General features: G+C 36.0%; 1 protein-coding gene across 6 annotated transcripts in view; it reads right to left on the bottom strand.

The window, feature by feature from the left end:
- Positions 1-21,669, bottom strand: part of PRKG1 (protein kinase cGMP-dependent 1) — a 1,291,606-nt gene that overhangs the window by 374,641 nt on the left and 895,296 nt on the right. For all 6 annotated transcript variants that reach the window (XM_001162783.7, XM_054660122.2, XM_016919732.4 and 3 more), the window contains exon 5: positions 4,561-4,624. In XM_001162783.7, coding sequence (XP_001162783.1) covers positions 4,561-4,624 — 64 coding nt within the window. The remainder of the gene's footprint in view (positions 1-4,560; positions 4,625-21,669) is intronic.

The following is a 21,669-nucleotide window of genomic DNA, read 5'->3' as shown; positions in this document are numbered from 1 at the left end:
GATCTTGGTTTAAATATCACCTCCTCAGAGAGTTCTTCCCTTAGTAATTACAGAAGTAGCCTTCTCACTTGATGTTATTTTCCTTCCTTCCTTATCATAGTATCCTTCATTGAAACACATGCTATGAGAGAGCGCAGCCCTGAATCTCCAGGCCCTGAAACAATTCCTGGCACATGGCAAGTGCTCCATAAATATTTGTCAAACGAACAAATCTATAAACTTCTTTGTTGAAGGCTTTAATGGTACTGCTTTCCTTTCAAAATTATCTGGGGTTCTTTCATCTTCTTGTGGCTATTTGAGAAAGACAGCTCAATTATTATGCAAGCACATTTCCCCTTAATGTTATGTGACTTCAGTATTGCTTTTGCTCTTCCAAATTTGCTTCACTTTATCTGATATATAATTTAGTTTCTCATTGTGCCTGTTTATTCAACTTGAGTTAAACACTTTGTTTGTACTGGGTACTGTATTTACATGTCTACTTTGCATTTTGTGTGTTTACTTCATTTTTACATCCTGAAAACAAATGTATGAGTACTTAATCATCTGTTTCCATTTTAATTCAGCATTGGTATGGACTGTACTATGGCTCACACAATCCAAACACAAATTAAGGCATCTTCTGATTAGAAAATCTGACATAAAATACTAAAACATTTCTTTGGTCAGAATTATTTATAGAGCTATGGCTTTTGTTATACAAAATAGCAAATACTTTTACAGCTGTGGAAAAGAAAGACAATGATTAAAGAATTTCATGAAGTCTTTGTTTTGTTGGGTTTTTTTTTTAGGAGGTTGACTGGGGCTAATAAATTTGTGCTTTAGTTTGATTTAAAAACAACAACACACAATGTCACCAGAGAGTCTTCAGTGTATTCAATAAAAAAAGCAAAAGGCAAAAGACCAACTTGGAAAAGTAGTTTTATATTTACAGAGGTTATAGGTCAGCACATTCAGAGAGAAATATAGCCAGTACTTTTTCTCATAAATTTTTTATACTTGAACATAGGAGTCAAATGCGACAATGTTCTGCTTCACTTTGTGTTCACATAGATGAAGGAGACCAGTAAGTCATAGCAAAGCTGACTTCAATAAACCACCAGCTAAGAATCTGTATATGGATCACAGAATTACTGGTATAGTCAGTACCTAGAGACAAAAGCATTTTCACTATCTTTCTAACTTATCCCTTCTTATAGCCCTACTCCAGAAATTCTTTAACCTCATGAGACTAAAAGTCACTGATCCTACCACTTCTCACTGGCCATTGCCCATCTGGTGCTTGTCTCCTCCTTGCCCTGTTTAAATTCCAAGGTCAATCATTACAATCACTCTCCATATGCACACTCAACTCCCCATTCCCTCTATCAACCACCCATCTTCGCTTGGCAAAATAACAATCCTGGTTAAATCCAATTCTATATCTACCTGGAAAGTGAATCCAGGTAAACGAATGAGGCTAAAAAACAGACACATAATCAAATGTTCTAGTGTCCAAGAGGGCTTAATATTCCCCTCTGCTTGACTAAACTTTTGACTAAACTTTAGACAGTCAGCTTCCTGACTCAAGGCTCCTGATTTCCCTTTACTTAGAGCACTTACTTTTAAAGAAATTTCAACTGAAAATTCTTAATCTGCCTCTTTGTGATGAAAATCTTCTCCCAGCTGATTTCACGCCCCAGGAATGTCCTTCTCAAGGACCTTGGAACCATCCTTTTGAAATGTAATCTTAGAAGAAAAGAGACAGATCCTTTTCTCTCAGTCTCTTGGGAGGATGGGAGCCTAACTTCCATCAGGAACAAATAGCAAACACAGATGGCCTAATCACAATGAACAACTGCCTCCCTCCTAGAGTACCCCCCCTGGAGTTCACCTATGTGACTTTTCCACTAGCTCACCCCAGTGCTTAAAAGCTCTCCTACCTTTTGTTCCATGGAGTTAATTCTCCTTCCCCTATTGCAATAATCTTGAATAAGATTTGGGATTACTAACATCAAGCAGGGCCTTAATGATGCCTAGCAATCATACTTGCTTTCTGTATCACTATGAAAATAGAATATATCAGAACAGGCTTTCCACAGCTCCAGCCATTACATCAATCCACCCACCTGCATGTGTAACCAGATAGTCCACCTTCCCTGTTTCTAGAGGCACTACAGCGCCTATTCTCTTGTGCTTACTCAAGGGGCTTGCTTATATGTGCAAACCTCTCTGTCCCCTGCTTCAGTAATATATTCTGTTCTTCTCTCAACCTGACTTTCCCTTTCCTACCTGTTGACCCCATTTCTCTCCTTATCTTTTCACCTAAATTAAAATCCAAGCTTTGCTGACTCTTCTCTAAGTTATTCTCTTCCCTTGGATTTTAACAAGCAAAAAGCTCCTGATTTTCCTCCTACTTCCACAGGCTTTCCTGGTCCCTCTTCATTCCTCAGTCTCTTAAAGTAGAAATGTGAAGAATCAGTCAAGGCCTTATGCCTTCCTCTTCATTCATTCATTCATTCATTCATTCATTCCCTTTTATCCCTATAGATCTCCCTTCCCTTTTCTGATACAGACCACTGTTCACGTATATCCAATTTTCAATATTTTGTCAGGACTCCCAGCAAAATGTATTTTTATGCTCATATGTCTTCGTATATGTAAATGATCTTTCAATAACTATCTCTTTTTTTTTTTTTTTTGGTTTTAAGCTTTTCTCTCGGCATGATGTTTTTAAGATCCATTCATGGTTTTATAATAATTGTTGGCTGCTCCCTCCTTCAGGGTTCTGCCTTGTATTCATCCGCATTTGGTCCCACAGAATGATATTCAGATAGCCAATAGCTCCCTCTACATAAACAATGCTACAAGAAACCATCTACCTGCCAAAGATCACTTAAGCTTCTGATTTTACTCCAGCCTCTCTCCCTGAGCTTCTTATCTCTCCACCTCAGTGTACTGTTCTTCCAGTCTTCTTCACGTCAATTCATAACAACTCCATCCTTCTAATTATTTACAACAGAAACCTCAGGGTTTCCCCTTATTCCTCTCTTTCTCTCATTTTACAAGTTTACTGCAATGGTAAAGCTTTTCAGTTTTACCTTCAAAATATAGTCACAATCGGCTGGGTGTGGTGGCTCACGCCTGTAATCCCAGCACTTTGGGAGGCCGAGGCAGGCAGATCATGAGGTCAGGAGTTTGAGATCAGCCTGACCAACATAGTGAAACCCCGTCTCTACTAAAAATACAAAAAAATTAGCCAGGCATGGTGGCAGGCACCTGTAATCCCAGCTACTCAGGAGGCCGAGTCAGGAGAATGACTTGAACCAGGGAGGTGGAGGTTGCAGTAAGCCGAGATCACGCCATTGCACTCCAGCCTGGGCGACAGAGCAAGACACTGTCTCAAAAAAAAAAAAAAAATATATATATATATATATAGAGAGAGAGAGAGAGAGAGAGAGAGAGTCACAATCTGATGATTTTTCAATCTCCTCCTACAGTGAACAAAGTCACCACTATTGTTCCCTGGATTATTGTAGCAGCTTCTTTATTTTTTTTTTCAACACAGCAGCCACAATTTTGTTAAAAATCTAAGTCAAATAAGTTCATTGCTCTGCCTAGAGCCATCCAGTGACTTCTATCTCACTCTAAGTAAAAGCTAAATTAATTGCAATGTCCTAAGTGGCTCTCCATTACTTGGCTGCACTTATAGCACTCTAGACACACCTTTTTCTGACTCCATCCTCCAATTCTGTCACCATGACCTCCCCCATACACTATTCCTGTATGACATTTTCTCCTGTTAATCTCTCTATTGTCAATTCACTTCAAAAGACTTAGACTTTAACCTTTAGAGAAAAAGTTTGAAATTTCCTACACCACCAATGTATCTCTATTTCCTCAGCAAACAGGAAAAGACAATTTTTTAATCTTTTCAACCTGAAACAAAACTCATATGCCCAATACCTTTAGGAGAACAACTTTAGACTACATTCCATATAAAGCTCATCAATTTGAACGGAAAAACTTCCTCCTGCTGCTGCTGTTATGAATCCCAGTCTACAAAAGGATAGCCTAATGTGTGTTGTTTCTCCTCTTTCTCAAAACCATAGCTTTGTGGGTTCAGAGAAAAACAACTAAAAGTGGCATTCCACTTTCAGGCAGAAAATTATGTGTATCAAACATACTTATATGGTAATAAAATATGTGCCCAACTACTAATCCTAGTTGTAAATTGCTAATCTGAAGCTTCAGAGTAGTGATAACTACAATTTTACTTTACACTAGTTAAAATAAGAGAAATATGCCAGTTCCTATTCTAGTAAGTCAAAGTAACATGGTATTTATCACAACAAAAAGTTTGTCTCCCTCTATAATTAGGTTGATTTGCACCTTTCTGCATATAAATGTCAGACATGCTAAGCTGCTTTCTATATGAAGCCAAATATATAGCTCATCCCAGAGCTTAAAAATTTTTTAAAGATCTCTGCAGTTTGTGATTCCTCATCACACAGCTGTGAAAGAAGCCAGCCAAGCAGGCTGGATCCCATCTCAAAAAGTTCAAAGGCTAAAAACAATTACCTCTTCAAGGACATCAGCGAGCTTGCTGAGGATCTCTTCAGGAAGGCTCTGGAATGTTGGAACACTGAAAAACAAAACAGAATAGTGCTGAACACATGAACCACAACTTACTTTCATAAGTAATAAAAATGACCATGAATCTAATTAAAATACAAAACTATTTCATGACAAGGAATCTGCCAAAAAAAAAAAAAATGCATTAGCCACACAACCTGTAAAGAAAGAACAAAGTTGCTGATGAAGATCAAAGCAATCATTTAAGCATGGTTTGATGTCTAACAGGGAAAAGTCATGGAGTATGAAAAAAAAACTTGGAGTTTGGACAGACTGAGTCCAAATCACTGTTACATTTACCTGTGTGACCATGGATATGTAAACCGAATATAAAATTTTAAGCCCCCCAGTCAACTGATGGATGCCCCTCTTGGCCAAGGGCATTCCAAAGTAAACCTGAAAAACTAGTTCAGGCCATGATGGGAAGGAAGGGATTGGACATGCCTCATTATACCCTCCTCCCTTTGGATTTCAGTCACAACTTACTAGAATTAACATTCAAATAGAAATAGAAATCTTAAGACTCATTGTAAGTCTTAAAATAGAAATCTTAAGACTGACAAAACAGACTCTTTATAGAAATAAGATACCAAATTCCAACCTGATTCTAGTATAGAATCACATGACAGATAGCATACCCTGAAAGAAATTGAAGTATTTTACCCCAAAATATATTCCTTTGACATATTTTGAAAATTATTTCTCTCCTGTAGAGCTGTCTCTTGTGGGGAAAGTCCACATTCTGTACAGAATCCCCTTTGCTTTCCAGGTCTTTTCCCTAATCTAGGAGAGAATTAACTAAGAGTCTGGCATCTTTTTATGTCTGATAAGAGTTCTGAAGCCTGCTACCTGGAGGCTTCATCTGCATAATAAGAACCTTGGTCTCCACAACCCCTTATCTTAATCCAGAAACTCCTTTTATTCATTCTGGGTCTTCAGATAATAACTTAACTCTTATAACCAATTGCCAATCAGAAAACCTTCTAATCCACCTATGACCTAGAAGCTCCCACTTTGAGTTTCTCGCCTTTCCAGACCAAACCAATGTATACCTTATATGTACTGATGGATGTCTGCCTGTAACTTCTGTGCCCCTAAAATGTATAAAATCAAGCTGTAAACCAACCACCCTGGGCATATGTTCTCAGGACTTCCTGGGGCTGTGTCATGGATCGTGGTCCTCACATTTGGCTCAGAATGAATCTCTTCAAATATTTTACAGAGTTTGACTCTTTTTGTTGATAGGTGCCTCAACATATAATGAGGAGAAAAACACTCTCTCCTCTGTTAGTCTGCTGTCACCAGGTTCCTTCAAGCTCTATTTCCCTTTCCAGGTCTTCCTCCATACACACACCTTTCTCCAAGCCAACTCCTAACCATTATTGAAGACACAGGTTGATTGATGATGCATTCAGATCTGCAAACATTCACTTAACAACTTTGGAAAGCTTCCCACTCTCCTCAACCCCTCTCCAGCTAGGTCAAGTTCTCCTATCACGATCTCTTTAATCTCGTACTACAAGTGTAATTAGATAATTAATTGGATTTTTGTTACTGAATGTCTTCTCTGCTAGAATTAAAAATCCACAAAAATAAGAACTATATCTGTCTTTTTCAACCCCCTGTATTTTCAGCGATTTATAAATAACAAACAACATATTTTGAATGTAGTTATGAAAGCATGGATTTGTGAATGCTTCATAGGACAGTGATTAGACCTGAAAAGTTCTACCCATGAAATATATTAGCTTAGTTTGCTCCAATAAATCAAAATACAATGTTAGTTCCCTTCTTTTCATCCTGTTCTCTTATTTCTCCCCATTAAACAGTAAATAAAAATACTAAATGATGTCAAATGCACAAACCAATAAAACTTACTTTATGCAAAATTATAACAACTTTAAATTAAAAAAAAAAAAACAAAAGGTTATCAACATATAATTCCTGAAACTTCACTGGAAAATCTAACTGGGATGTGGAACTATAGTCTTAATTAATCATAGCTTAATGTCTGAATGGAGAAAAGACTATAACTGAGTGCATATACATTTGTATGCCTGATGTTTGACTTATAGCATAATTTTGGCTTGATTACAATGATACCATAAAAGAAACAATAATGCGCTCTTTTGGTAAAAGCATGAAAATTTTGTTGTTAATTTGTCACTTTGATTTCCATTACTTAGGGTAAGGCTTATTGATGAAATCCCAAGGTTTTATGCAGAGGTGTAACAATTCACCCAGGACCATCTGTTGCACCAGATTTACTGCTATGGTCTGAGCCACGTGGGGTTTAATTTCCAGAAGGCAGTCTATTTCAGCAGCGGGATGGACCATATCACATAAAGACAGAAGGAGATAGAGGAAGCTGTTGCCATGAGTTATGTAGGTTGAAAAATTTAGTCCTGCCTTGTTCTTTTAATGAGCTATATTTCAGTTTCTTCTGAGATGAATAGAGTGCTTCTATCCCATTAGGTATTTGTGGAAAATACAAACTAGAACTGAGTTTTTCTCATTTTATTATAATTGGCTTCCTTCTTTAGACCAGCTTATTCCTATTATACTACACCTATTATTTTACTTTAGGCTCTGGCTATTCCTAGCCATACTACAGTATTTTCATTTCCATGAGAGTTCTCATCCAAGAGAAGAAATTTACTTGACTATATAATGCATTAAGTGAAAACAAAAGCATCAGGTTTTAGGATGGCATTTTAAATATATCATCTTTCACAATTTTAAATGCCTTTTTTAAATGCCTCAAAACATTGAGCATCATTTATTGCTAATACAAATTAAGGATGATTTTTAGGAAGAAACACTCTAAAATATTACCAGTAACAACTGAAGCACTTCTGGACTTCACAAAAAGAAAACCATTTAACAGGAAAAATAAGTGCCTTCACTGTCATAAATTACTGTGAAAACACTTTTCTAGCCATCTTTACAATTCTAAGATTTATATTCTGCAAACACTAGATAAATTCTGTCACGTAATTAATTTGCTTTCTAAAAATGACTGGTCTACTAGTAGCGTACACACTAGGAACAAAACAATTCAGAATGTTTATAGTTTGAAATTCTACCCATGAAATATATTAGTTTAGTTTCCTCCAATACATCAAAATACATCATTTTAGACTCCACTAAATTATATATAAAATAATTCAAAATAAAGTTTTCTATCCTTTAGAAAACTGAAAGCAAAATAATTGCAAGGACAAACTTCCAGATAAAATGTTTAAACATTAGAGAAGAATATTTTCAGTTATGCAAAAAAAATAATTTATTGTAACAATTTACATGCTAATTATGAGTAATTCTTACAGATGCATTACCTATGGTTTTGGTTCCCTAAGGACTTGCAATAGGCCCAAAGTTACAGAATGCACTAGAATGTAATATAATAGAGATGATCTAATGTGCAGTGCTTTTCCATTGGTTTTTCTCATTGAATGTAGCAACTACTTAGAATTTGTAATGACAATAATAGAAGATGAGATTTGAGTAGTTTCTATTTGCCAGGCACTGAGCTAAGGGTTTCATAGATAACATAAATTTCATTTTTACAACAACCTTATCAAATAGCCATTCTTATTGTCATCTATTGTATAGACAAGACAACTGAGACCTTGAAAGTCTGCCTGAGGTCATTTCACTCAGCACTGGTGAAGAAAGGATGAAACATCCCCTGTAAATGATGGTGGAGCTGATTGCTTACTCACTGAGCTACATACTTTTCAATGAATGTACTAAAAAATGCCTTTCAAAACAACACTTTACTCTTTTAGATAGTGATATGGAAATAAATAAATAATATTAGTAACATTTGATTTAGTGACTTCATTTATTTCCAAACATTTTATTATAAAGAATGTCAAATAAATTGAAAGTCTGGAATAATAAAGATCGCCTCTATCCCCAACACACAGAATCACAACTGTTAACATGTATCATTTTTTATTTATCTACTCTCAATCCATGTATTCTTCTGTGTGTGTGCATAGATTAATGGATATACAGTTATTTTGGAATGAAACATTTGAGAGTAAGTTGCCAATATGAAACAATTTCAATACTTCAGCATACACATCCTAAAAATAAAAACATTCTCCTAAGTATATAGCCTTAATACCATGATCATACCTAACAAAATTAACTATAAATCTACACTATCATCTAGTATTTATTCTATATTCAAATATTACCTATTGTCCAAAAGTGTCTTTATCAATTGTTTTTTGTTTTGTTTGTTTTCAAACCAAGTCCAGTCAAAATCTGAACACTGCTTTTGGCTGTTATTCCTTTCTATAGTCTCTCATTTTATGACAACCCTCCCACATTTGCCCATATGACACTGACATTTTGAAGAGGACAGCTGTATTAGTAGATGTCCCATTTTCTTAATTCATCTTAGTAATTTTATTCATGTTAACCTATTACATGAAAACAATACCTAAGAGGGGGAAAACCTAGGTACAAAAAATTTTATTAAAGCATGTATCAATAAAAACAAAAATTGGGAGCACATATAGAATAACATAATTACATGCAGCAGGAGTTCTCAAAATGTGGTCTGGGAACCCAGGGACTTCCTGTGACCCTTTTGTATGGGTCTTCAAAGGTCAAAACTATTTCCATAAATTGGAGTTTGCCTTTTTCACTTATTATTTCACATGTACACAGTAGAATTCTCCAGAGATCACGTGACATAGAATGATATTATCACTTTATTGACTAATGGGATGCATGCTTGTTTGTTCTTGGGTCTTCTATAATTTTTAAGGTAGTAGGTTTATGATAGGTGTGCTGTTTACAGAAATTAGTATGCTATTAGTACTTCTACTGTGCTCTTACTAGTCATTACACCTGCTATAATCTCTGTAACCTTATTATCATCATCCGCTAGGTCATTCTTTTGAAATCCTTAAGTTTTCTGTGTGCCTGAGTAGAAAAACAACAAGTAATTTGGATACCTTATTTTTCAATAACAGTTTTACATATTTTTAAAACATTTATAACTTTTAAAATTTTATCTTACTTATAATTTTAGAAGTGTATAGTACTTATTAAGAAGTTAATAAATTAAAGTTTAAGGCCAGGTGTGGTGGCTCACACCTGTAATCCCAGCACTTTGGGAGGCCTAGGCAGGCAGATCACCTGAGGTCGGGAGTTCGAGACCAGCCTGACCAACATGGAGAAACTCCGTTTCTACTAAAAATACAAAATTAGCTGGGTATGGTGGCACATGCCTGTAATCCCAGGTGTTTGGGAAGCTGAGGCAGGAGAATTGCTTGAACCCGGGAGGCAGAAGTTGCGGTGAGCTGAGATCACACCATTGTACTCTCCAGCCTGGGCAACGAGAGCAAAACTCTGTCTCAAAAAATAAAAACAAAAATAAAAAATAAAAATTTATATTATATTTTCTTAATTTAAGAATAGATTATCGCTTTGAAAGGGTGATTGGAAGACTCATATTCTCAAGTCACAGCAGTCAATCTTTAAGTCCAAAGACACTTGGAAAATATAAAAATGCATCAAAATATCACATGTACTCCATAAGTATGTGTAATTATTGTTTATCAATGATATTTTTTAAATGTCACATCAGAGAGTTCCTGACTCATGGAAGATAGATAGAGAATCCAAAGAAACTTGGAAACACTGTAAATAAGAAATACAAATAAGATGAAAGCTATCTTTCTCTCATGGTATAGATAATAATTTCCCTTATTATGTTATAAAACAACATTTTTGGAAAGATTATCATGCCAGTTAAGTTGTGACACCATTTTGAGACAAATCATTCAGACTTTAAAGAAAAAGAAATTGAATTTTTAAAATGTAGACATGATGCATTTTCTAAAGGAAAAGTGTTCTGTATAGCTTTTCAACTTAAAACTGAAAATCAGTCAAGCATCTTATGGGTCAGTTACCATATTGCATTCACTAGAGAAGATCACACAATAATTAAGAGACATAAAAAATGATGAGTTCATATCCTTTGTAGGGACATGGATGAAATTGGAAACCATCATTCTCAGTAAACTATCGCAGGAACAAAAAACCAAACACCGCATATTCTCACTCATAGGTGGGAATTGAACAATGAGATCACATGGACACAGGAAGGGGAATATCATACTCTGGGGACTGTGGTGGGGAGGGGGGAGGGGGGAGGGATAGCATTGGGAGATATACCTAATGCTAGATGACGAGTTAGTGGGTGCAGCGCACCAGCATGGCACATGTATACATATGTAACTAACCTGCACAATGTGCACATGTACCCTAAAACTTAAAGTATAATTAAAAAAAAAAAAAAAAAAAAAAAAAAAAAAAAAAAAAAAAAAAGAGACAAACGAAACCCTGTAAAGTTGGCTTTGTTGAATGCGTGCCAGATGCAAAGTCAGTAAAAGAAATTATTGCACTGCATCTTTCAAACGGTATGGTACCTTGCTGGAATTAAAGGCTTAGCTTCAAAACAAAGACTGAGTTAAGATCCTGTCTGCACAATTGTACTTTTGCTTTACAAATGAATGAAGCTACAGACATGGCTGGATTTGCTTCTAGAACCAGAACAAACTAATCATTCTTCTAGTACCAGAACAAACTAATCATTAAAGAAATTATCATTTACATGAATATGTGGCAATGAACACAAGTGGTAACTGTGCTATTCAGTGTTGAATAACTTTTTAAAAGATGGACTTGAATAACTTTTTGACTCTTAAGGCTTATCCTGGAATGACTATGTTGACATTTGCATTGATGCTGCAAAAGTGATGGTGGCTCTCAGTACAAATCAAAGCAGTAACACCAAACTATACTAGTTGTTATTTTCTTATTCACCACACACTCACCATAGAAAAAGATAAATAACATGCCAGTTTTACTTTAAAGTATGAAATTCTTCCTGAAATAGTAAAAGTTATTAATTTTATTAAATTTAAATCTTTAAATTAAATTTCGTATACATGTTTTTGATATTGTGTGTGTGACAAAATATTGAAGTACAAAAGTTGTCTCAAGCAAAATCATTTGAATGGTTGTTGGAGTTACAAGCCGAGTTAGCCACTTTTTTCATGGAACACCATTTTTTACTAGAAAATGATTTAAAAAAAAATATGGGTTTTGGCAGCCTGTTTTTCAAAATGAAGAAAGTTAAGTCCATCACTTAAAGGGCAATAACAGACAGTGGTTTTTGCCTATGATAAAATTCAAACTTTCAACCGAAAATTAAAACTTCAGAAAACTTTTATCTGCCACTGTAAGCATAAAAGCTTTCTAATACTTGAAGACTTTTTCTGCTAAGATCAGTAGTTAAGAAATATGACATTAAGAAATATGATTTTTTTATATTGGAAATTTTGCATAACTCGGTGAGCCAATGATTTCCAAATGACCAAAGCATAATGTTATAAAAATCACACATTGGTAAATGATTCATTCAAATTATAAGGCGGATCAATGGATTTTGATGTTATTATAGAGTATGAAAAGTTTATTGCTATAGTTTCAGAGTCCATATTGCAAGTAACCTTTAAGGAACTGCCACTTGTTGGATGTTAATGAAGGATGAAATCACGAAAAAGAATGTCCACATTATCTTGAAAGGCTATTAGCGTAAACCTCCTTTTTGCTGCTACATATATCTGTGAGGTTGTATTTTCTTCATATATTTCAACCTCAACCACATAAATTCAACAGATTGAATGCAGAAGAAGATATGTATGTTAGTCTGTTTTGCATTGCTATAATAGAATACCTAAGGCTGGGTAATTTACAAAGAAAAGACATTTCTATGGGCTAATGATTCTGCAGGCTGTAAAAGCATGGCACCAGCATCTACTTGGCTTTCAGTGAAGGCCTCAGGAAACTTAAAATATGGTGGAAGACAATAAAGGATCAGGCGCGTAGCATGGTGAGAGGGAGAGTAAGAGAGGTGCCAGGCTCTTTCAAACAACCAGCTTTCATGAGAATTAATAGAGTGAGAACTCACTCATCACCAAGGGCATGGCACTAACCCACTCATGAGGTATCCAACCGCATGATCAAACACCACCCACTCTGTTCTACCTCCAACACTGGGGATTGCATTTCAATATGAGATTGGGAGGGGGCCACACATCCAAACCATATCAATATGAGAATCCAGTCTTTTATCAAGTTAGATAGTTAGATATTGAGAAATTTGTGTATATATATATATATATATACAAACACACACACATATATATACACACACACACACACACACACACATATATATATATATATATATATATATATACACACATATATTTTTTTGACAGAGTCTCACGCTGTCGCGCAAGCTGGACTGCAATGGTGGGATCTGGGCTCACTGCAACCTCTGCCTCCCAAATTCAAGAGATTCTCCTGCCTCAGTCTCCTAAGTAGCTGGGATTACAGGCGTGAGCTGGCGAATTTTTTGTATTTTTAGTAGAGATGAGGATTTCACCATGTTGGTCAGGCTGGTCTCAAACTCCTGACTTCAAGTGATCCACCCTACTCGGCCTTCCAAAGTGCTGAGATGTATAATTGTAAACTTAAACTCCTTTCTATTTTATTTTTTTTTTGATTTGGGAAAATATGGTTATTTTAATTAAAAATAGACTTTATGTTACAATATAATATGTTTATTATTGACATTTCCAAATGAATTAGTGAATAAATATTTTTCAAATATTTTCATTTTTAATTCCAAATGCAGTAAATACTAACAGATATAACCAACCTAAGTTGAAGAATCACTGACATGGTGATTAAAATTGATGTATTGATGAAAAATATATAAAACATGGAATACCTACAAGATAATATTAAGAGAAGATACTAAAACTTATGTATACAATGGAATTATTACATTTTACAGAAACTTCTTACAATTGTGAATAGAGCTTTGCAGGAAAAAATCAAAAGGTTAACAGATATTGTGTTAGGTGGAATTAGTATTAGTCTTATGTTTTTTCTCTCTCACTACTTTCTCATATTTTCAAACTTTCTATTTTGTAAATATATTCTTATAATACCAAAAATATAAAGTGCACAATTATGGTTGTAAGTAGATAAAATGCATCTGAATGGGCCCATTTAAAGAAAAAAATACCATTTCTTTTTTAGAGACAGAGTTTTGCTCTGTCACCAGTGCTGTTGTGTAGTGGTATGATCATAACTCACTGCAGATCGCAGCTTTAACCTTCTGGGCTCCAGCAATTCTCCTGCCTCAGCCTCCTGAGTAGTTAGGACTACAGACGTATGCCACCAGTTTTTTGAAGAGGCAGGGTCTCACCATGTTTCCCAGGCTGGTCTCAAACACCTGGCCTCAAGTGATCCTCCCTCCTTTGCCTCCCATAGTGTTGGAATTATAGGCATGAGCCAATATGCCTGGCCAAAATTATTTTTAATATTGGAAAAAATTGTAGTTTAATTAATTAATTTGTTTCTTCATCAAAACTTATTGAGTAACTCATGAGCCAGAAATTGTTTTAGGCATTTAGGATTCATCAGTGCACCAAAGAAAAGATTTCAGCTTATTCATCAAGGAAATAGAAAATAAAGAATAAATATAATAAGTAATGTATATTATACATATTTTAAATATACATCTATATCATAGAGTTACATTAGATAATGGCTACAGAATTTTATATGATTTAAAGACGAACAGGGTAGCAGTTATTACAATGGAAAGAGGGGCAAGTTAAAAGATTAAACAGGGTAACCAGGATGTCCTCACTTTAAAGGTAATATCTGAGCAGAAACCTGAGAAAGGTGAGGGAGACAGATAACTGGATTCTGGGGAAGAGCATCCAGGCAGAGTGAACAGAGTGAGCCAAGGGTTTTTAAGTGCCTGGTAGATTCCAGGAGTAGCAAAGAGGTCAGAGTGTCTAGACTTCAGTGAACTGGGGAAAAGAGGAAGATTAGTAGACATCAAGGGGTAAGGGTGGGGGGTCAGGTCACAAAGGGGCTTATAGATCACTGTAAGAGCTTAGCTTTATTCTGAGTGAAATGTAGAGCCATTGCAGGATTTTCAGTCTAGGTATGATTTATCTTACTTACACATGAAAAAAAAAATCCTTCTGCCAGTTTTAGGGAGAATAAACTGTAAAGTAGTAAAAGGGGATGCTGGTAGACCAGATGAGAGTCTACTGCATGACAGAGGATGGAGGGCTGGACAGCGTGGAAGCAAAGGAGGAGATGAGGAGCAGCTGGGCTCTGTTATATTTTGAAAGCAGAAGCAACATGATTTCCTAGTAGACTGAATGTGGAATGAAAGAGAAGAGAAGAGACAAGGATGGCTCCTTGTGGTTGAAAGGAACCAATAAAAACAATTTAGTTTTTAAATATTCAATAAGCGAGTTATTTTCTAACTTAGTAGTAAAGGGTTTGATATTTTCAAAAGATTATAGTTTTAAAATATAACCAAAGAATATCAGATTTAGCCCCATATTTATAAGCCAAAACATCTGAACAAACAGAAATCTGCAAATAGTTCAACAATGTCCTCTACCTAGGAAGAAGCATACAGAGTTATATTAATTATCTCTGGGAAGCATATGGAGAAGAGTAGCCTTCTGATTCTCATATAAGAAATCATCTCTGCATCAAATTAGTGCCACCAACATTGACAAGTATTGTTTATTTCTGTGCCAGTGACTTCCTTACAGAATAAAAGAATAAAAGCAGAAATCTCTGACTTACTAAAAAAATCAATCCATATTGATGAAGGATTAAAGGTCCTCAACCTTATAGCTACCTAATTATTCCCCTTAGCAAGCTTATTAGACATTTTCTGCACCAAATATACTTTTCTCCCTTAACTGGATGATTTGGCATTTATCCTGGTTCAGTCTATTATGCAATTGTCTTATAACTGGTCTTTCTTCTCTCAGTTTCTCGTCCCACATCTGACTTCAATCTACTTTACACATCACTGCCAGATTTATTTTCTTTTAGCAATGTTTAGCCCTTATCATGCAATGGCCACAACCTATTAATAGCTGTCTATTATCTTGCCAGATTAGGAGAATTCAAATTTTTTTCATATAAAAATACTTTAAATAAAGCAAACCACTCTTGAGATACAAAATATACTGTATTTTTATTACATATGTGATAAAAGTTTAAACTCCTTATACTGGAGAATTGTATACTGGCTTAGCATATGAGTTTTAGAATCAAAAGAAATCGGGTTAAGTTTAGGCTCTGCTACTAATTATTAACTATGTTTTGGCCAGTTATGTAACCTCTCTGCATCTCAGAATCTTTTTTCTTTTCTTTTTTTTTTTTAAGAGACAGGGTCTCACTCTGTCACCTAAGCTTAGCCTCCTCGGTAGCTAGGACTACAGGCACATTGCGCCACACTTCGCTAATTTTTATTTTATTTTTTTGTAGAGACAGGGTCTCACTATGAACCCAGGCTTGTCTCGAACACTTGGCCTCAAGTGATCCTTCTGCCTCAACCTCCCAAAGTATTGAGATTACAGGCATGAGCCACCATGCCAGGCCTCAGATTCTTTACCTCAAAAATAAGATGATATCACCTTCTGCATAGAGTTGTGGCAAACACAAGAAAAATAGTAGGTATGACATATTAAGAAGGCGCCTGGCACATAATAAATGCTTAATAAAGTTCAGCAGCTACCACAATTATGATACAGTATATGCAAAATGTTCTGAATGCTGTTATTATTTAAGACCTTCAGTAATCAAAACAAATTTCTAGTACATCAGATATGAACCTCAGTCTAGACTCAAAGAGTGCTGGAAATATCCTTTTCTTCATTTTTAAAATCAAATCATATGTGTTTGATTTGGAGTACCAGCCTTTCTTTTTCAGGAAGATATTAAATCACATTCATTGTTTAGCTCTTCCTCAAGGTCCTATCTGAATCTAGGAAGCATGTCATGTCCAAAAGGTGGGGAGCAAAATTGTTAACTTCCCTGCTATCAATGTCACAAGGGGCCCTTGGAGTCCAATGGCTCTCTGCTTTTGTGTGCACAGAGGAGAAAGGGAACCTCTGTCAGGCTGGGAACTCTGGTGCTTCAGGTCAACTTCTCTAGGCAATTGCACACAGAGAAACCCACTCTTGGGGAAATTTCTCCAAGGTCCTTGTCTTTCTCCATTTGACTCCAGACACTCTTAGATTCCAATGAATCTAGGCTTTAAAAATACATAAGAAGCACCTTATCTTCTAGACGCTTCTAGTATTGACCAAAAACCCTGAGACCAATAGACGGAAAGAGCCTAACCACCTGCTTGGGAAAGGAAAAAGAAATCAATATAGGGAAGATATTTTAACAATTTATATTTGAATAAACTGCCCTACAGATGCATCCCTAGCATTTTCAGGACTCTGGTTCCCGGTGCAGCCAAGCTTTGTCTACCAAAATCAGTCCACTCCAAACACACAGAAACCATGGCCTTTTGGCCAATGCTCAGACATGGGTTGGGCAAAATGACAGGGCAGGAAGAAAAAGCCTGGGAAACAGGCCCATGCAGATACTGGAAGTGAGCTCAGGAACATGTGGGCAAGAAATCCCAAGGTCCTGATTCTTACTCCAGAAGGGGTTGGGCAACACACATTCTCTTGATTCCCCCTGAGGAAAGGGACACACACAGAAGAAACTGAAAAGTTCAAGAACAGGGCTCTAAAGAGGAACCTTTTGTCATGTTCACTACTCATCCAGTTCTGTCCTGCTCTTGCTAAGAAAAACAGCCAAACGCTGCCCTTCTCTATGTAAGCCTTAAGCTTTATGCCTTTTCTCATGGAAACTCAATTCTTCGACACCTCTTCATTCATTCAATAAGTCTCAGTCCAGATGATTAATTTAATGTGGCAGCAAATATAACAATTTTTAAATGATTTAAAAAAGAAATCTGTGAACTTTCTCTATTATCCCTATAATTCTTATTTAGACAAGAGTTCTATTCTCATCAGTTAGGCATCTTCCTTATCATCGTAACTATAGCAGCATGTGTAACAGATAGGCAACACTAACTCACTGAAACTCAGTGTTCTCATCTCTAACATACAAATAAGAAGTAGGGCCAAGCAATACCAGATAGCTGCCATAAAATAACAGAAGAGAATACATTTAAAATTAAATCACTATACAAATATCAGTTATGAAAGCAACACAAATCCTTAAACTGTTGTCTTTAAAACTGTCTTCTAAAACTACGCTATATCTAACTATGAACTTTCAGATTTCATTTTAATTCAGTTCAGCAGATTCTTATAACAGATCTTTGGTCAAAATGTCCTGGGCCAGTTGTTTCCAAACTGTAAAGTCATTGCATACCCTGATTCAAGAGGTCATAGGGTAGGTTCCAAGAAATCACTCTATTTTGTTAATTGTTGTAGAATACACTTAACAAAATTTGCTATCTTAACCATTTTTAAGTATACAGCTAAATGGCATTAAGAACATTCATATTGTTGTGCAACCATCACCACTGTCTGTCTCCAGAACTTTTTCAACATTACCAGCTGAAATTGTGTACCTGTTAAAGAATAACTAGCCCCTGTCAACCACTAGTCTACTTTCTCTATGAATTTGACTATGGCAGGTATCCCTTAGAAATAGAATCACAATATTTGTCCATTTGTGTCTGCTTATTTCATCCAGTATAATGTCTTCAAAGTTCATTTATGTTGTTCTTCTACTCAGATAATTTTAATGTGCAGGAAGATTGATAGCCTTACCAGTCAATTATTTTCATTTGGTATATGATAACTTAAAATAATCACTAAAACACACAAACTTATTCCAACTTATTTTCTGAAGTGTAGCCAAGTTTTTCAGCCTGCATTCTGGTTTATTAACTTTTGGATTCCCATGTTTGTAGAAGCTTCTTCAAAACTCAAGGACAACCTCTTCTGGAAATTGGCCCCTGACAACTTTCTCTCTACATCTAAGTAGACATCCCACCTGAATAGCACTTACACTTGTATTGTAACCGTCTGTTGGTATATTTGTCTCCTCTCTAATATATAAATTCATTGAAAGTCCTACTTTTGTAGTAAATAGTAACAGGACACTTAGAATCAGGGGAAAAAAAAAGGCTTTGAATCCCAGCACCTTCCCTTCCTAGCTGTGTAACTACAGGCAAGATACTTAAAGCCGAGAAGCTTCCTTAGTTGGAAAATTAAAACAATAAAACTTAGCTCATGGAGTTGTTGTTATTATTAATAAATATGAAATATTTGGCCAAGGGGCTGCTGTAGGGTAAGCACTCGATTAAAGGAACACGTCATTTAGCTTCTGTAATGCTATACTTAATATAGAGCATGCCATGTAGTAGGTACTTAAAACATTCAGATTGAAGGACTATATGCAATAAAGCCAAATGCAATGAAGCAACAGTGGTTCTGACACAGGGTCACTAGACAGGATTACACAGTTTGCAAATGTACAAAGGCACCTGCAGGGGGCCTGAGTGAGGGCTGAAATTCAGCCCATTCACTCTCTGTATGCCACCCATTGTGCCCTGACAGCAGCTTCATCAGCCCAGAGGAGGGAGTACATCTTATATTTCAAAAAAGGTGCCATATTTATGATTACCCTGATCTGTGTAAAGTATCTTCTGCTTGCTATTTTTCAGGAACCACAGGAATATTTCCTTGAGGCTATTTACTTGAGACGAATTCAGAAGAGAAACATTTATTGACAGAGTTTTCTTATAAAAGGCTGTTACAGCAGCCTTTTAAAAAACTCACTGAAGGGCTAGGTTTGAAATCAGCACTCAGGTTACTCTGGTGCTCCTGTCAGAATGACCATCAGAAAATGAGGCACTAATCACACACTTTATTAAATTGCCTCTGAAATGCTTAATAGCATCTAATGCAATGGCTTATTCAAAAGATCACACTGCACCTGATCTTTGCTCTGTAAGTTTTACAATTGCATATGCCTGCATCAAAAATAAAATCTTATATATTTTTATGGAATTAAATAAATTACATCTGGTTGTTAAAAATGAAAAAGGAATGTATGACCTTTTAAATATTTAATGGCTGCACTAATGGTGATGTGCCTATAAGGTTTATCCCCAATTTTCTTCCCAGTCTTCTGAAACTTGGGAGGTGATCCCCCACTCCGTGTTCTTCAACAGTGTTTCTCCATGGGACTCTATTGGCATTTGGGACAGCACACATCTTCAATGTGCAGGGCTGGCCTATGTACTGCAGAACGTTTATCATCTCTCATTTCTACCCATGAAATACCAATAGCATTCCTGATCCTTGTGACAAGCAAACGCCCTTTGGGAGCAATACTGTCTCACTTTATAATTTCATAATTTTCCCAGTTCAGCAAGTGAGTTTGCTATTTGTTCTGCATGAAACTTCAAAACCCCTGGTGACTGAGTCTTGCTCAAACTCTCCTCTCCCAAAGGCTGGACACCTGTTGCCCAGGACACTCCTATGATGGGAACCCATCAGTTTAAAGTGCTTCTGAAACTTTGCTGCCTACATATGGACAGATAAATGGGTCTAGGACTCTTAATCCTTAGTTTATGACTGTCTTGAAAACCACAATATTCAAAATACTATTTCTGAAATACATTAATGGGTATTCCACATCAAGAGAAGGGCTCCATAAATAAATTTTAAAATTCTGAGTTATAAAAATTTGAAAAATCCTCTTTACTACATGACTTATTAAAGTCTTTATTTGCTAAAAGAAATTTCAAAACACTGAGAAAGCTAATTGAAGAAGGAAAAGAGTATTTATCAAACTTACTCAACCAGGTAACTCCTTTATTCGGGAATATCTATTAACGTATTGAGGAATTCCATACTACATAGTTTGGAAACTTTGGTTTAGGCTGAGGTGATAAGATTTACAATAGCCTCTATTCTTAACATGAAATAGAAGTTAGCGTGGCCTCCTTGTGAATTGCCCCATATTTTTAAGATAAAATTCAGCCATTATCTTCTCTGAGAAAACTTGCTTGACAATTTCTCTAATTTCCTTCCTTCCCTTTTTCCTGCTCACTCCAGATTCTTCACAGATGCATTTACAAAGGCAAAGTTCTTGTATTGTGATTAACAGTCTTGCTTCATCCCTAGATCACCAAACTATGGTCCACTGATCCACTACCTATTTTTGTAAATCAAATTTTATTGAAATATAGTCATGCTCGCTGGTGTATTATCTATGTCTGCTTTTAGGGTACGGTGGCAGAGGTGAGTAGTTGCGTTGCGACAAAGACCATATGACCTGCAAACCTATAATATTTACTATTTGGTCTTTTGGGGGAAAGTTTTCCAACCGCAGTCCTAGGCTCCTATTACCTTAAGGTCAGGTACGGTGTCCAATTCCTTCAGCTTAATGCCTAATAAATGATAGATACTCAAAGTTTGTTGAATGACAAAATTTTTTACCTTTTAGAATAAATCCAAGAATATATGACCTTGAAGTAAATGCTTTAATAAAATGTGAGAGATGGAATATTTAACTCAGGTCATATAGTCAAAGGTCTTATTCAATGTTAAAATAGTTTTTTCCCTATGTCAATTTGGAAATATAGGTTCAAAAATATTAACTCTTAATAAATAAAAACTCATGTATTGAAGTGTGTGATCCAAACATAGTACAGAATTCAAAGGTCACTCTGTAGAGAATATTTTATGTATTATTTATTTATTTGTAGAGGCAAGGTCTCACCCTGTCACCCTGGCTTGGGTGCAATGGTATGATCATAGTTCACTGCAGCCTCAAACTCCTGAGCTCACGTGATCTTCCTGCTTCAGCCTCCCAAGTAGCTGGGACTACAAGTACATGCCACCACACCTGGCTTATTTGTTATTTTTTTTTTGTAGAGATGGGTTTCAGTATGTTGCCCAGGCTGATGTCAAACTCCTAAGTTCAAGGGGTCCTCCCTCTTCGGTCTCCCAAAATGCTGGGATTACAGGAATGAGACACCCCACCTAGCCCTAATATATATGTATGTATGTGTTTAGACAGAGTCTTGCTGTATTGCCCAGGCTGGAGTGCAGTGGCACAACCTTGGCTCACTGCAAC

Source organism: Pan troglodytes, chromosome 8 (genome assembly GCF_028858775.2).
Source record: "Pan troglodytes isolate AG18354 chromosome 8, NHGRI_mPanTro3-v2.0_pri, whole genome shotgun sequence".
Classification (NCBI taxonomy): Eukaryota; Metazoa; Chordata; class Mammalia; order Primates; family Hominidae; genus Pan; species Pan troglodytes.
Note: the sequence above shows the minus strand (reverse complement) of the source record. Positions and strands in the feature narration are given on the sequence as shown.